At 48.5% G+C, this 13,028-nt stretch overlaps 2 protein-coding genes across 11 annotated transcripts in view; one reads left to right on the top strand and one right to left on the bottom strand.

Moving 5' to 3' along the window:
* Positions 1-3,832, bottom strand: part of tspy (testis specific protein Y-linked) — a 4,524-nt gene extending 692 nt beyond the window's left edge. The window contains exons 1-8 of the mRNA XM_035644928.2: positions 2,433-3,832; positions 2,275-2,352; positions 2,082-2,193; positions 1,702-1,856; positions 1,375-1,451; positions 852-1,051; positions 643-765; positions 1-557 (exon numbers count right to left, since the gene is read on the bottom strand). The exon at positions 1-557 is cut by the window's left edge and continues 692 nt beyond it. Coding sequence (XP_035500821.2) covers positions 508-557; positions 643-765; positions 852-1,051; positions 1,375-1,451; positions 1,702-1,856; positions 2,082-2,193; positions 2,275-2,352; positions 2,433-3,389 — 1,752 coding nt within the window. The 5' untranslated portion in view covers positions 3,390-3,832 and the 3' untranslated portion in view covers positions 1-507. The remainder of the gene's footprint in view (positions 558-642; positions 766-851; positions 1,052-1,374; positions 1,452-1,701; positions 1,857-2,081; positions 2,194-2,274; positions 2,353-2,432) is intronic.
* A 141-nt stretch (positions 3,833-3,973) lies between these two features.
* Positions 3,974-12,280, top strand: si:ch211-167b20.8 (protein phosphatase 1 regulatory subunit 3A). Of its 10 annotated transcripts, none has more exons than XM_035644927.2 (5): positions 3,974-5,966; positions 8,161-8,210; positions 8,690-8,772; positions 9,496-9,522; positions 10,826-10,958. In XM_035644927.2, exons 1-4 carry the CDS (start codon positions 5,107-5,109, stop codon positions 9,520-9,522), a joined length of 1,020 nt encoding a protein of 339 aa, XP_035500820.2. In that variant the 5' UTR covers positions 3,974-5,106; the 3' UTR covers positions 10,826-10,958. The 10 variants fall into 10 exon arrangements, with proteins under 10 accessions (XP_035500820.2, XP_035500817.2, XP_035500818.2 ...); XM_035644924.2 differs by having other exon boundaries at positions 8,687-8,772; XM_035644925.2 differs by having other exon boundaries at positions 8,687-8,772; positions 10,829-10,955.
* The last annotated feature ends 748 nt before the right edge of the window (positions 12,281-13,028 follow it).

Genomic DNA, 13,028 nt, shown 5'->3' with positions numbered 1-13,028 from the left:
CACGGTACACAACAGCCAACAATAACCAGAGTGTGTCGATGTCTGAGAAAATATCCAGAAAACTTCCACCATGATCATCCCTGAGTACACGTTTTGGTTCAGTGCAACTGAAATGAACTGTCAATCTGTCGTCACGTCGAATTCATCTGGCGACGCGTTCGTCTTCGTCACTGCGTCGGTTCTTAAAAAAACTAATCAAATAAAATAATGCCTCGGATTTTAATTTTAATTCCGCAGCAAAGTGGCCACGGTCAAAACCTCGCCTACGTGCGTGTGTGTGTGCGGGCCGTCGGGTGAGTAGTAGAACGTCAGAACACACAGAACCAACTGTAGAAAACAGAGGGAAACATGCTGCCTTGGCTTCATTTTCATTATTATTATCATTATTATTATTATTACAGTGAACCCTGATTTAAAATGTTTCTATTTATTTTAGGTATAAAAAACACACGGTCTGATCTTCTGTGCATAAAGGGAAGAAGGATTCTGGTTCCGTCTCTCCGGTTCTCAGGCGTCGTCCTCGTCTTCGTCCTCGTCCTGGTCGCTGTCGTCAGAACCTTCAGGACAACACAACACGATCACAGTTATGATCTGTGGTTCGCTGATTGTTTATGATCGTGATGATGAGTGGCATCTTCTTACCGTCGATCACTATCTCTCCACCTCCACCACCACCTCCACCACCACCACCCCCCTCCTCCTCTTCCTCTTCGTCCTCGGGGCTCTCGTCTGAGGAACAGATGTTTCCTCTCTTATCAGTTTCACCTGCGTCGCTCAAACATTCATATTTTCAGCATTTATAGGCTCAAACGACTTTTTAATATTATTTAAATGTGAGGAATGTCTCTGACCTGCACTCCGCCCCCGGTCCTCCTCCTCTTCTTCCTCCTCCTCTTCCTCTTCTTCCTCATCCTCCTCTTCCTCCTCCTGCTCGCGACCGAGGCCTCGTTCAGCCTCAGCGGCGTCGTCACCAGGCTCGTCGTCAGAGTCGGAGATCACCACGCAGTCGTCTCCGTTACCGTTATCAGCTGCTCTGGCTCCGCTGCCACCGCTGCAGAAATATAATCATAAATATGACATTATATTCATTTAGCAGATGCTTTGGTCTCATTTTATCTATCTTCTTATCATTATTTTATATTCACGTAGTAAGGTGCAGTCATCATCAGACTGAGATGATTCAACAGAATCATCTCAACATGAACGGTAAACACACTTATTGTTTCAGGTATGAATCCAGTTAAAGTTTGTACATGAACTATAATGTAAAACACCCGTGGCTGAGGATGTTACACTATGCACAGTAATAAGAACAGATATTACAGAATGTACAGTTATGAGAACAGCTGCTGTATGTGAGTCGTGTTGCTGTACCTGCCGTTCTCCCTCGGCTCCCACAGTGGAGTGAGGTAGTACCTCAGTGGGTCTCTGTGCAGGTCGTCCTTCAGAATCTACACATCACAACAGACATTTTAATAACATCTATTACAGGTAATTGTGATGGCAAATTCTGAGTCTGTGCATATTCCAGAATCGTTTAAGTTCATTGTAAACTATCAGAAGCGTTGAACAACAGAAGAAACAAAGTCTCTTCCAGCACATTTCTATATACTTATTTATAATAACCAACACATGATGACATAATTGTAAAAGGAAGCAGGTTCATGTACGCTGGTACGAGGGGGCGTGGTCACGCGTTACCTTGGCTACGTCGTCCTGTCCCGGGTTGCTATGGTCACCGAACCAGCTGAAGAAGGTCTGGTAGACGCCGCGCGACGACTTCCGGGCCTCGCTGTGGGCCGTCAGGTTCTGTCCGCGGTGCCACAGGATGGGGTTGGAGAAGGACATGGGAGACCCTGCACACACGAGGGTCAGAGGGAAATACAGTCAGAACTTTATCACGTTATTCTTCTTAATATTCAGTGAAGGACGGTACGTTATTTATCATTTTTTAGAAGGTGAAACGAGTATTAGCTGTTGCTCGTGTATATAGATTTACAACGAAGCACTTGAACGTGACATCCTCTCATCACAGGAAGTGGGATCCTCCGACCGACACGTGAAGCGGCCTTTTCCCTCACCTCCCATCCCGAGGTGCAGCTCCTTCATGATGATGTTGTTCTGGAAGTACGGGTTCCGTTTGAAGTGGAAGCGGATCCTGTAGCCCAGCTTGTTGTTCTTGAAAGACTCGATCTGAGACGGACACCGAGGGACGAGTCAGACCCTGACAAACACTGCAACACACAAAAAAACACCCAGACTCTCGTCTCCTACCTCGAGATCCGTCATGAAGCTCAGAGCGTCTTCGTCGCTCTCGTCGATGTGCGAGGACAGATGTGGATGGTTCAACAGCTGCAACGGTGAAGTTAAGGAGAAACAGACGTTTGATTTGAACACAGATCAGAAACAGTGCTTCACTGTGAGGAGGATACAGCCGTGACCCAGAAGCCCGGGATGCTCTTGGTGATGGTGCTGCGCTGGTCCAGATGTGGACGTCGCTGGCGGCTGATCTTCAGCTCCAGTCGCTGGTGGAGTCGAGCGCTTCTCTTCTCCAGGGCCTCGAGTCTCATCTGCACCTGAGCCAGCAGCGCCACCGACTGCCTCATCTCCGGGGCCATCTTCACCGACACGATGGCGCACTCCCCGTCGTCGTTGTCCTCGTTGTCCGACGGGAACGAGGAGCTCGGCGTGGACGAGGACCCGGATATGGACTCGTCGCCGTCGCCGTCGTCCGCCTCGGCCGCGTCGTCCGCGTCCTCGCGGTCCGTGCTGGGCACCGACGTGGAGCTGTCCGCGGCCGCCGCCTGCGTCTTGGCGACGCCGGCCGCCCTGGACGCCTGCTGGGCCGCGCGCTGTTTGAACCTGCTGCCCTGTTTCACCTGCTTCACCTTGTCGGACGAGCCGGGGGTCTCCTGGCTGTCGTCCCCCGCCGTGAGGCTGGCGAGCGCCTCGGCGGCCGCTATGGCGGCGGAGTCGGTCTGGAGCGGCGGCGCAGCGGGACGCGGCTTGGCTGCTGCCGGCTTCCCTGCAGCTTCCTTGGCCTCGGCGGGTCCCTGAGCCCCGGAGGGCTGCGGCTGCTCGCCGCCTGCAGCGGGGGGCTTGTTGGCAGGCGGCGAGCCGGCGCCGCTCGTGCTGTCCAACCTCTGGTCCGTTAGCGCGGCGGCGGCCGCGGCTCCGGCTCCCACGCTGTCTCCACACTTGCCGCCTCCAGATGTTTCTCTGCTCTCCGCCTCGCTGCTTCTACAACTGCCCGACGTGACGCCCGACGCGTCGCTCACCTTCGTGGACTTGCTGGGGACCGGCTCGTCTTCGTCCTGCTGCCCGGGGGACGGACACCGCTTCCGCGACGCGGAGTCCGCGGACTGTTTGCAGTCCGTCGGCTCGCTCATGCTAGCTGGCTAGCACAACAGCTAACAGGCTAGGTTAGCCCGCGAGCGCAACTTAAAGAGACAAAGTGTACACGCGGTAACGCGACTCGGCGGAGGAGGCTGCTTCTTAAACCCCCGCGGGACGTCGTGGGTCGGGTCGCGGTGCTCGCTACATCCTCGGGGAAGCAGGAAGCTGCTCTCGGTCCTCCGCGGCCTCGAGTGGAACGTTAAAGTAAATTAGCAGGCTATGCTAACAGTTAGCTCACGTTACGACCCGCGTGTCCTCGCGCTCACGGCCGCGTCCATCTTCACGAGTTATAATCCACAGGTGGAAAGAGTCGGACCGAGCCGAGCCGAGCCGAGCCGAGCCGAGCCGAGTTCAGCGACAACCCGCGTTGTTTATTCTACTTTTCTTGTTTCGTGTTGTCCGTTAGCTTACTACCGTGCACCGACGTGACAGGAAAACAATCCTCCGATTGGCTGCGGCGCGCCGCGCTAAAAGCTCTGCGCCAATCGGCTGCGAGGGAGCGCGATGACGTAGGACGGCGGCGGTTTAACTGCGCAGCGAAATACAACCGCGATAAATATTAAAATATCTCTTATACGTTTACACGACGAAAGCGAAACAAACTGTAACTTCAACTGTCAGATTCATTCATATATTAAATTGTAGAACATATTAATAATGAATTACACACTAACCAGTCGGTGGAAGGATATATGCGTCAACATGGTGACGTTTATATAATCAGATATGAATGTTTTACACCCAGGAAATATGTTTATCGTCTCTCAGTCGAGATTCAGCAAGATGTTTTTATTACTGTAAAGTGCATATTAACATACAGTATATGACAATTATTTGATTTGACCTGTATTAATCTATAACCGATCACAATAGAAAAACAAAGTATTTTCCAAGACATCTGCAGTCAACATGAATCTTGTAGATACAGAATTTAGGTTGGAGAAGGGACAGAAATAAGCAGAAGCCTCTTTACAGCTTCAAATTACATATTATTAAAAAAAAAGTCTCTCTCAAAACCTAAATGTATAATCTTGCAAAGTAAACAGTATTTTCTACTGTACTTTTCTAAGTACAGTCCTTCGACATGAACACCAGCATGCTATATGAAATATGGCTAAATGACATATAAGAGAAAAGATTAGATCCTCAATTGAATATTGTTGTTATCACTCAGACAGACAGACAGACAGAGAGAAAGACAGGCAGACAGACAGATAGATGAACTTTGAGCCTCATGTTGATAAAATCGACCTCATCCAGAAATATTAATTTCCACCTGATGACTTCTGCAGATCTTTAATATGACCTCTATAATAAAACGTGTCACGATCTGTTTACACTGTGTGGTATAACTTTAACATCCCAGGTTTATCAGCCCGAACCAAAAACCAAACCAGGGGGAGACGCAGGATTGTACCAAGTCGAAAGACTCATTTGGGACAGAACGTGTTCCAGAACAGCTCGAAGTCCCGGGAGGTCAGAGATATAAATACACGCCAAAGAGCGATGCGTAAAGTCAAGTCGACCCGCGGCTGCGCGCCACAGGCTCGTTCTCCCCGGGTCACATCTCTGTCCCGCTGACTGGTGCGAGGCTGAGTGCGTAACGACTCTGGTCACTGTCACTGTGGTGGGTCGCGTTTTTATGGAGACGCCATATGTCGAGTCTCCATCGGCGCACAGCTTCTCCTCCGAGCGTTCACTTCTGCAGACATGTCGTTTCTATCCATCCCGAGTCAGGAGGGGCTTTTCACCGCCATCAAAACCGGCCGGTCCGCCGACAGGTTCCCCCTGTACGACGAGGACAACGACGAGGACGACGAGGAAGAAGACGAGGACGATGACCCCGAGGGCGTCCGCTTCATCCCCAGGTGCTCCCCGGTGCCCAGGAAGCGAGGCGCGTCCATCCACGACGAGACCGCCGAGTACATGCGCATCCACCAGGCGCTGTCCGCCATCAAGAAGGTGTCGTTCGCCGACACGACGGGCGGAGAGCTGGTGGACGTGAAGGAGTTCGTGGCCTTCGACTCGGACGACGACGAGACGAGCGCGCGCTGGGAGGAGGAGGAGGCCAAGTACCGGCACGCGGCGCGGGAGCCGACCCGCCGCGTGCAGCCGGAGTTCCTCGCGCCCGCCGGCGGCGCCCTGCTGCGCAGCGTGCGCGCCAACAAGGTGGAGGTGGAGCAGCTGTGTCCGGTGGAGGACGAGCCTCTCGCCTTCAGCGGGTTGATACGAGTCCTGAACGTGTCGTTCCACAAGGCGGTTTACATCAGGTCCACCATGGACCGGTGGCTCACGTACTTCGACCACCCGGCGGAGTACGTGCAGGGGTCGCACGACGGGGCCACCGACCGGTTCTCCTTCAAGCTGTCCTTCGCGCCGCCGTACACCGCGCACGGCTCCCGCATCGAGTTCGTCGTTCGCTACGAGACGTCTGAAGGCGACTTCTGGGCCAATAACTGCTCCATGAACTACGTGGTGACTCTGCTTCTGTCGTACGAAGAAGATTCAGCTCGAACTGACGTCGACGAGCAACAGACACGAAGCATCCTGAAGCCTTCGAAGGTCTACAGGTAAACAGACCCGACCAGGTAACAACGGGCTCTATGTCATCCTGGTCCTTTGACCTCTGACCCCCACAGATCACAGGAGGCCTGTGACCTCCATCCTGTTGGGAGCTGATGTGCATGATAAGTTCACATTAATACAAATGTTCACAACAGCACATGAAGCCTCAGGTGTTGTGCAGCAGCTCCAGTCCTCAGAACTGCAGTGAGAATTCATCTTTATTCAGAAGTTCTGCCCGGAGACAAAGAACCTTGAGTCTTAAAGCAACAGTGAGATGACAAGTGAAAGAGTTTAATGTTCGTTAAGTTGGCTTAAGGCTGATTTACTCTTTAAAACTGTGGAGTTTTGGACAGTATACAAAGAGTCCACGCCCCCTTCAGACTGTGCCAATCATCCAGTGGCGCATGAGGACGATGGAAATAGTCAAAGGGCAGGTGTCGTTTTCAGACCTGCAGTTTCCCTCTGACCTTTTCTATCAGAGTCACTGGGGAGCAGAGAATCACTTCTCTTCTCCGGTGAAGCCAAGTTGATCCAAAGACGTATCGCTTACATCAGCGCCAAAGAGCGAGATGAATCTCGCAGCAGAGCCGTGTAGCTGTGTTGCTCACATTATACACATGTCAGCCTTTATCCTCGTATGGATTTTAATCTTAAAAGTAGCCAAAAGTCACATTAGTGGTCCACTGTTAATTTGCACTTTAATATTCAAAGTGATACAGTAATGAGTGGAATATCGCTGTCGTTTCATTTCTTAGCTAATCGTCAGCCAGCTAACGTTAGCTGAAGATACCTTGACTGAACTGAAGGTTTGTTTGACGGCTCAATGAAACATTGAGATTAGTCATGCATGTCCTTTTTGTGACGTTGTCTTCATCTTTAACTTCATACGCTACAACAGTCATTTCCATCGACCGTCTGACTGACTGGTCGTATTGTGCCTATAGTGACATTGGGCCCCTGGTGGCCGGGGGGCCCCCTAAGCAGCCGCTTAGTTCTCTTATGCCTGAGGCCGGCCCTGCTCATCACCAGCTGAAAAAGGAGGAATTTGGGAGCTGGAACTCCACCGGCAGCAGCAGCAACCATAGCAACCATAGCAACCATAGCAACCATAGCAACCATCAAACATTCATTAGCTGCTTTGAAGTCAAGAGATAATTGGACTTTAACACATTAACAGGCAGCCGGTGGGAGGAGGTTACCGAGGGGTGAGACGAGTCTAGACACTCGAATCTGTTACTCTGTTCATTAGAATCTGTTCTCACCGCTGGTTGAGCTCATACTCGACTAAACTGTCTCCACCTCATTAATACTGAGAGCAGAGCACGAACAATGACTTCTGTCTTAATCTCCACGTGATCAGGTCCAGGAGTTTTGTCTTCATCTGTTTGGCACCAACCAGAGCCGCAGTGGGCCGCTCTTCAGCCCGGGAGTTTGGCTCACGGCATCTGTCTTTAGATTTTTATTGTTGAAGAGTGTTCATAAAGCAGCTGACAGACACTACAATGTCCGACTCAGTGTCATCTCAGGGGTTTGCACCTTTTCAACCTGACGTCTGAAACATAACCTTCAGATCCACAATGAAAAACAAGAGTCGATTCTTCCAAAGATTATACCATGATATTAGGTGGAGAGCCTCACCAGACGTACGGTATATGATGCAAAGATCTTTGTTCTTAAATCTGCCCTCTGATATGAAACTGTAATTATCTATTTGTGTCACTGTGTCTTGTCACATGCTCGTCACACGTCGTGACCTTTATTTCTTCTGGCTTCCTTTGCCGACCTTGGCTCCGCCTCCTTTCAACACAAGTGCCCTCTGACAGGAACTTCTCCGCTCTATTATTTGATTCATTGTGGCTTCATTTTAAACTCTTCCATCAGTTTATGATATGACATTTTTGGACCTGATGGAACCACGAATGAAAAACACTATCCAAAACAGTACCGATGACGTATACGACCTCTCTCCTCTGCCACGCCTCTTCATACATGAGCTACGATTGAAACGCATGTTGCATCAACAGGACGAGCTTCAGATGAAAAGCGTCGAGGCCTCAGCTCACGTCATCAACGTGTTGTTCTTCAATATATAAACTCTATATATTCATTGTGTGTTTGTCAGGTGTTACATCACTGTGACAGTGTTTGTGATTTGTGTGTGTTTCAAAGTGTGTAACATCGAAGTGTCTTTTCTTTCAGTATGAACGATGAAGATTTCGATTCAGAAGATGAGCGGGAAAAGGAAGAAGGTACATGATGGACGCCGTTGTACAAAATCACTGTGAACAAGCAAGAAGACATTAAGTATCTACAGATTTTTCAAGTTGACTTTTTATTGTTTCGTCGGATCAAATTGCAGATGAATATTCCGTCTCCTCCTTCTGCACTTTCTTTCTCTTCTTCTATGATTCTGTAGCTCGCTCCTCGACTTCCTGTCATTGGTCCAAAAAGTCCCAATCATCCCAAAAAATAGTTTTCACACTGAAAATTGTTTTTGAATTGTTTTAATCATCAATCAATACCCAGACCACCGTGGTCCGAGGAAACTTTCACACCTGCAGTTTTGGTTGAGACCAAACTGAGAAGTGTGAAGATCCGGTCCTGAATTCCACAGGGAAATTGGTGAAACGGCCCTTTAATTATTTATCTTTTGTCTGTAACTGGTGTGTTGTTGAACGAGGTCGTGTGTTCATCAGTCTCAGTTTATTCATCTGTCCAACATCAGCAGGAGGAGCAGGGACGTCCCACACTGGACTGGAGACGCCTGCAGCCGCCTGCCCGCTCATCGTGCAGCCGGAGATCGACATCGAGGTGAGAGGAATCACACAGGAAGGAAAAACCTTGAATGGAATCAGCTGTTAAATAACAGAAGGGTCTTATTTTTCAGGTCCTTTTCCTTTTTTTACACATATTTAAAAAATGTATAAAAAGATACATTGAATAATAGAAAAGGGAATTTGAGAGAGAGTTGACAAAAAACAACTCACAGGAGTTTAACAAGTGTCAATCTCCGAGAATCAGATTATAGAAAATGATTTCATTATTTAAAAAACAATGAATCACATGTACGTAAATACAGGTGGACAAAAAGAATAACAAATGATTCTCATAATAGGTGAAAAGACGACGAGCGTACGTTGTTCGGACCAGAAGGGAAGTAATGAGGAGTTGGAAGAAAAGATTTCAGATGATGGTGATGACAAATTAAGAACGTGTGTAGAGAGAATTCCAAATTTGAGACCTTCTGTCACGTGAAACTGAGCTGAGATTGTGTGGAACAGGAATAAGGTCGAAGGAGACGAACGAGGTGTGGAGAGCGTATGAACTAGATGATCGGGCTTATTGGAGTTCCTCTTCTTTAAAAAGAGAAAACAGTCCTCTCACATGTAGGAAGTCACTTGTTGGGTCATTTCATCTTCATGTGTTTGTAGTCGTTGACACGTTGAGCAGGTGGAGCAGGCGAAGTGCTTCGATAAAACATCCCGAACGTGTGACGCTCACCATCGTTGGCTCCGTTCTTTATATTGTTCACAGCTCATTGAAGCTTCGGCAGCCACTTAGGTAACGTGACGCTTCTCATCGCTGTCGCACGACGACTGAGTGTTGTTCTCCTCGTCAGCATCGTCTCGTCCTCACGTCTCAGTGCACGTCTCCGTGTTTTGACTCTTGTACACTAACATTCATTCACACCCTGTTGAATCATAACCTCCTGTGTGTTGACGTTGTCGTGGTTACAGGACTGAGCTCCGTGATGTTGTGCTGTTGTCCGTGTTCAGATCACACTCAGTGTTTTAACTGCTGCTGCAGTATTAAAGGGACAGTTCAACATTTTGAGGAACGGCCTCATTTGGTTTTGTTGTTGAGAGTCGAACGGGAAAATCGATACAAATGCTAAAGTGTAGACGTCATCGAGTTTTATCTTTCTTTTTAAACAATACAACAGCGGAAGACAGATCGGGATTAACAGGAGGCTGCAGGAGCATTTTGGCAAAAGTTGATTTTTTTGAAATATTTCACACGAAAAACATCAGACTGGAGGAAATCTGTTTTTCAGAAGCAGGAAGAAGTTTCTGTTCATCTGCAAAACAACTACTTCAAGCATATTTCATTAAAAAGATCTAATAATAATAATAATAATAGGACACGATGATGTGATCTGGTATCAATGTCTCACTGATACAATAGATTTGTGTGAGGCATGTTCTCATCTGTACATGTTCGTGTTCATCAGTCGACTGCTGCACGAGCGTCGGCTCTTCTCTACTCATCACGTCACTCGCTTTATTTTCATCATCTGATTCAGTGGTTTTTCATTCAAACGTCATAATTACTGACAAGTTAATTCTCCAAGTTCGTGGAGTCATTTTCTAGTTAAATCTTGTCAGTATGATTGCGAGTGTGGTTCACTTGTGAGAAAGTTTGGTTTCCTTTTGTAGCTGACGCTTGTTGTGATTCTCTTATTTGTGTCTGATGTGTTGCTCTTCTTTCTCTTGTGCTGTTTTTATTTTGCGTCCTGTGGTTTTATATTTTAGTGAGCAGCATCAAGATCTTTTATTTGTATCAATTATTGAATCAAAACTATCTAATAACATTAGCTCCAGTCACCAGTTCTCAGTATATGAATATGTTCACTCTCTTTTGTTTGACAGGAAGTGAAGGCTTCAGACTTCCTGTTTGTCATAACGCTCCCGTTCTGTTTGCATCTCCTCACCATCACATCGTCGGCATGGATCCGTTTCACAGAAAAGCCTCAGAATGTGTTCACATGCTTTTCCTCTTTCTCTGTGTGAAACGCTGGATGTAGGATACAGATGGATTGACTCTCTCCTAGCTGTCACTGTTGTCTTCACTGTTTGACTTGCAGCAGATTGCAGTTCCCCCGTCCGGTCCCTCTGTCCCACCCGACCACGAGCTGTCCGCCGCCCTGACCGCGTCCCCGGGTGAACCACTCCGTCCTACGTCCTCCCAAACAACACTTCAAACTAATTCACCTTTCGTACTTTGTGCCAGCGAATCAGTCCGGACCAATGAGTCCCGGCCTTTACCCAGACTCCACTGTGAGTCACACACCCAGACGTCAGACGCTTGTCCCTCTCCACCGCTGCCTCCTCCACATCAGGAGTCAGGGCCGAGCTCAGACGACTCCCGGGCCGGCGGAGAGGAAGTCCCTCCCGAGGCCTCCAGCACGCCACTTCCTGCCACGGAGACGAGTCTGTGTCCGACAGGAGACGACAGACGGGCCGAGCGCCCGGCGAGTCCTCGTCGTCCTGAGCCGGCTGCTGCTGCGCGTGTCTCCGCGACCTCTGCCGAGCCAGAGGTCGCAGCGGGACGGAGGGAACTCGCCGCAGCATCATCAGACGGTTCCACCGGGTCTCCGGGGGCAGAGACTCAGACGTCTCAGCTGGGAGCGGGAGGCGAAGCTTCACCGTCACCTGCACTCACAGAGGCGAGACACAACTCTGACGACGAGGCTGCGCACTTTTCACCCGACACGTCATTAGAGAATCTATCGACCGACTCGTCGGAAGCAAACAGGAACCTGATGTCGTCCGTCGTCTTCCTGAGCGGAGTCGTCTCCCTCTCCGTCGTGATGCAGGAGCCCAGCGCCCTCTTCCTCATCGGACTTCTTCTGGTCCTGCACCGGTTGTGATTATGCCACAAAAAGTTCATTCTGGTCTGTTTTGCGTGTTAAGTGCCTTTTTTCATGATTCCAAAAAGAAGAGATCAAAAACAACAGCAACGTGTTGAAGCTGTGTATCACTGTGTGGGTTTTAGAGTACAGTCCAGATGACGTAGAAAGTGTTTCATGTGTTCAGTTGTAGAATATTTGTCGGTTATTACAACATTATCACTCCTAACACCAAATTACAGTACGTCACATGTTTGTGGTGTTGTGTTCTGATTTATTCAGTTCTATAATGCGCCTGTTCTTTTGTTGTTGTTGTCAGTGTGTAGTTACGGTTGTTGTCTAACAACTTGTGGATTACATTTATTATTAGGTCTCCAAAAAAAGGGACACTGAACGGACTTATGATAAAAATTGAATTTTATTTACAAATTGCAAAAGCAGAACTTGGGATGGAAACAGAATCTGCTCCAGGGACAAAACACGTGCAGGAGAAAAGTCCAGTGTGAACATGATATTCATCATTTATCACTGTTGGTTCTGTCATTTGATGAAACAAACACTTGCTGTAGCATAAAGCATCAGATGTTGTAGCGCTGCTCCGACAAACCTCAGTCAGACTGAAGTGATGAATGACGTGTTTGAAGTGATGAAGACTTTGCCGTGTGTTGCCATTAAACATGTCTGATGTGGGATGTGTCTTTCATGCAGAGTCAGAACTGACTGACACTGAACCAAAATATCTCCGGGTCCTTTGGTGGAAACACACAGAGGAAACACGAGCTGCAGATACAGTAGAAGCCAAAGGTCGTGCATTGCACGGAGGTCACGCTCCAGTGCAGAGCGAGCTGGAGTCAGCTGACGATCTTCAGATGCAACACGCAGACACGTCTCAGACTCTTTCTGATCATAACCATACAAGTCTCTGGATTACGGCCTGTGAACAGCAGACGCGGGAGGGTTTTTATTTCTCAGAGTCCTGCCGGGAAACGGTTAGTGTGATGGTCACATCGCTTGTGTGGAAAGTATTAATAATGTAAGCAGAATTAAAAACTGACCCGAGGAGGATTATCAGTGTGAATTAACAGACGCTCCCTGTGGAATAATTACTGTCTTTCAAGTCGTAATCTACTGTTCGTCGCTGAACGCCTTTAAAACAAAGGAGCTTCTTTGTTTCTGTTGTGACAGAAGACTTTTCAGATCTCACCCTCGGTGACGTCGCTCCAACGGGAACGAAGCCATGTCATCAGCAGAAACAGCTGAAAACAAGATTTCACTTAAATAAGGTCTTTGACAGCGAAATCCCCCCGAGAGACGAGACAAATCCTGTTCTGGTTGATTCCTCCTTCAACACGTCGCGTCACTCAGAGAACGAGCAGCTTCATCTGCTCCATCATCCGTCGTCACTGTCTGCTTCTTCTGTCTGTTCCTCGTGTTATTC

Source organism: Scophthalmus maximus, chromosome 3, assembly GCF_022379125.1.
Source record: "Scophthalmus maximus strain ysfricsl-2021 chromosome 3, ASM2237912v1, whole genome shotgun sequence".
NCBI classification, from domain to species: domain Eukaryota; kingdom Metazoa; phylum Chordata; class Actinopteri; order Pleuronectiformes; family Scophthalmidae; genus Scophthalmus; species Scophthalmus maximus.
The sequence above is the reverse complement of the archived record's forward strand: the minus strand, read 5'-3'. Positions and strand labels throughout refer to the sequence as shown.

Excerpts from the sequence above, each read along its gene's own strand:
- si:ch211-167b20.8 (XM_035644917.2), top strand. The coding sequence starts at position 5,107 with ATGTCGTTTCTATCCATCCCGAGTCAGGAGGGGCTTTTCACCGCCATC. Across the intron at positions 5,967-8,160 it reads AAGCCTTCGAAGGTCTACAG|TATGAACGATGAAGATTTCG; the intron begins GTAAACAGACCC and ends CTTTTCTTTCAG. Across the intron at positions 8,211-8,686 it reads TGAGCGGGAAAAGGAAGAAG|CAGGAGGAGCAGGGACGTCC; the intron begins GTACATGATGGA and ends GTCCAACATCAG.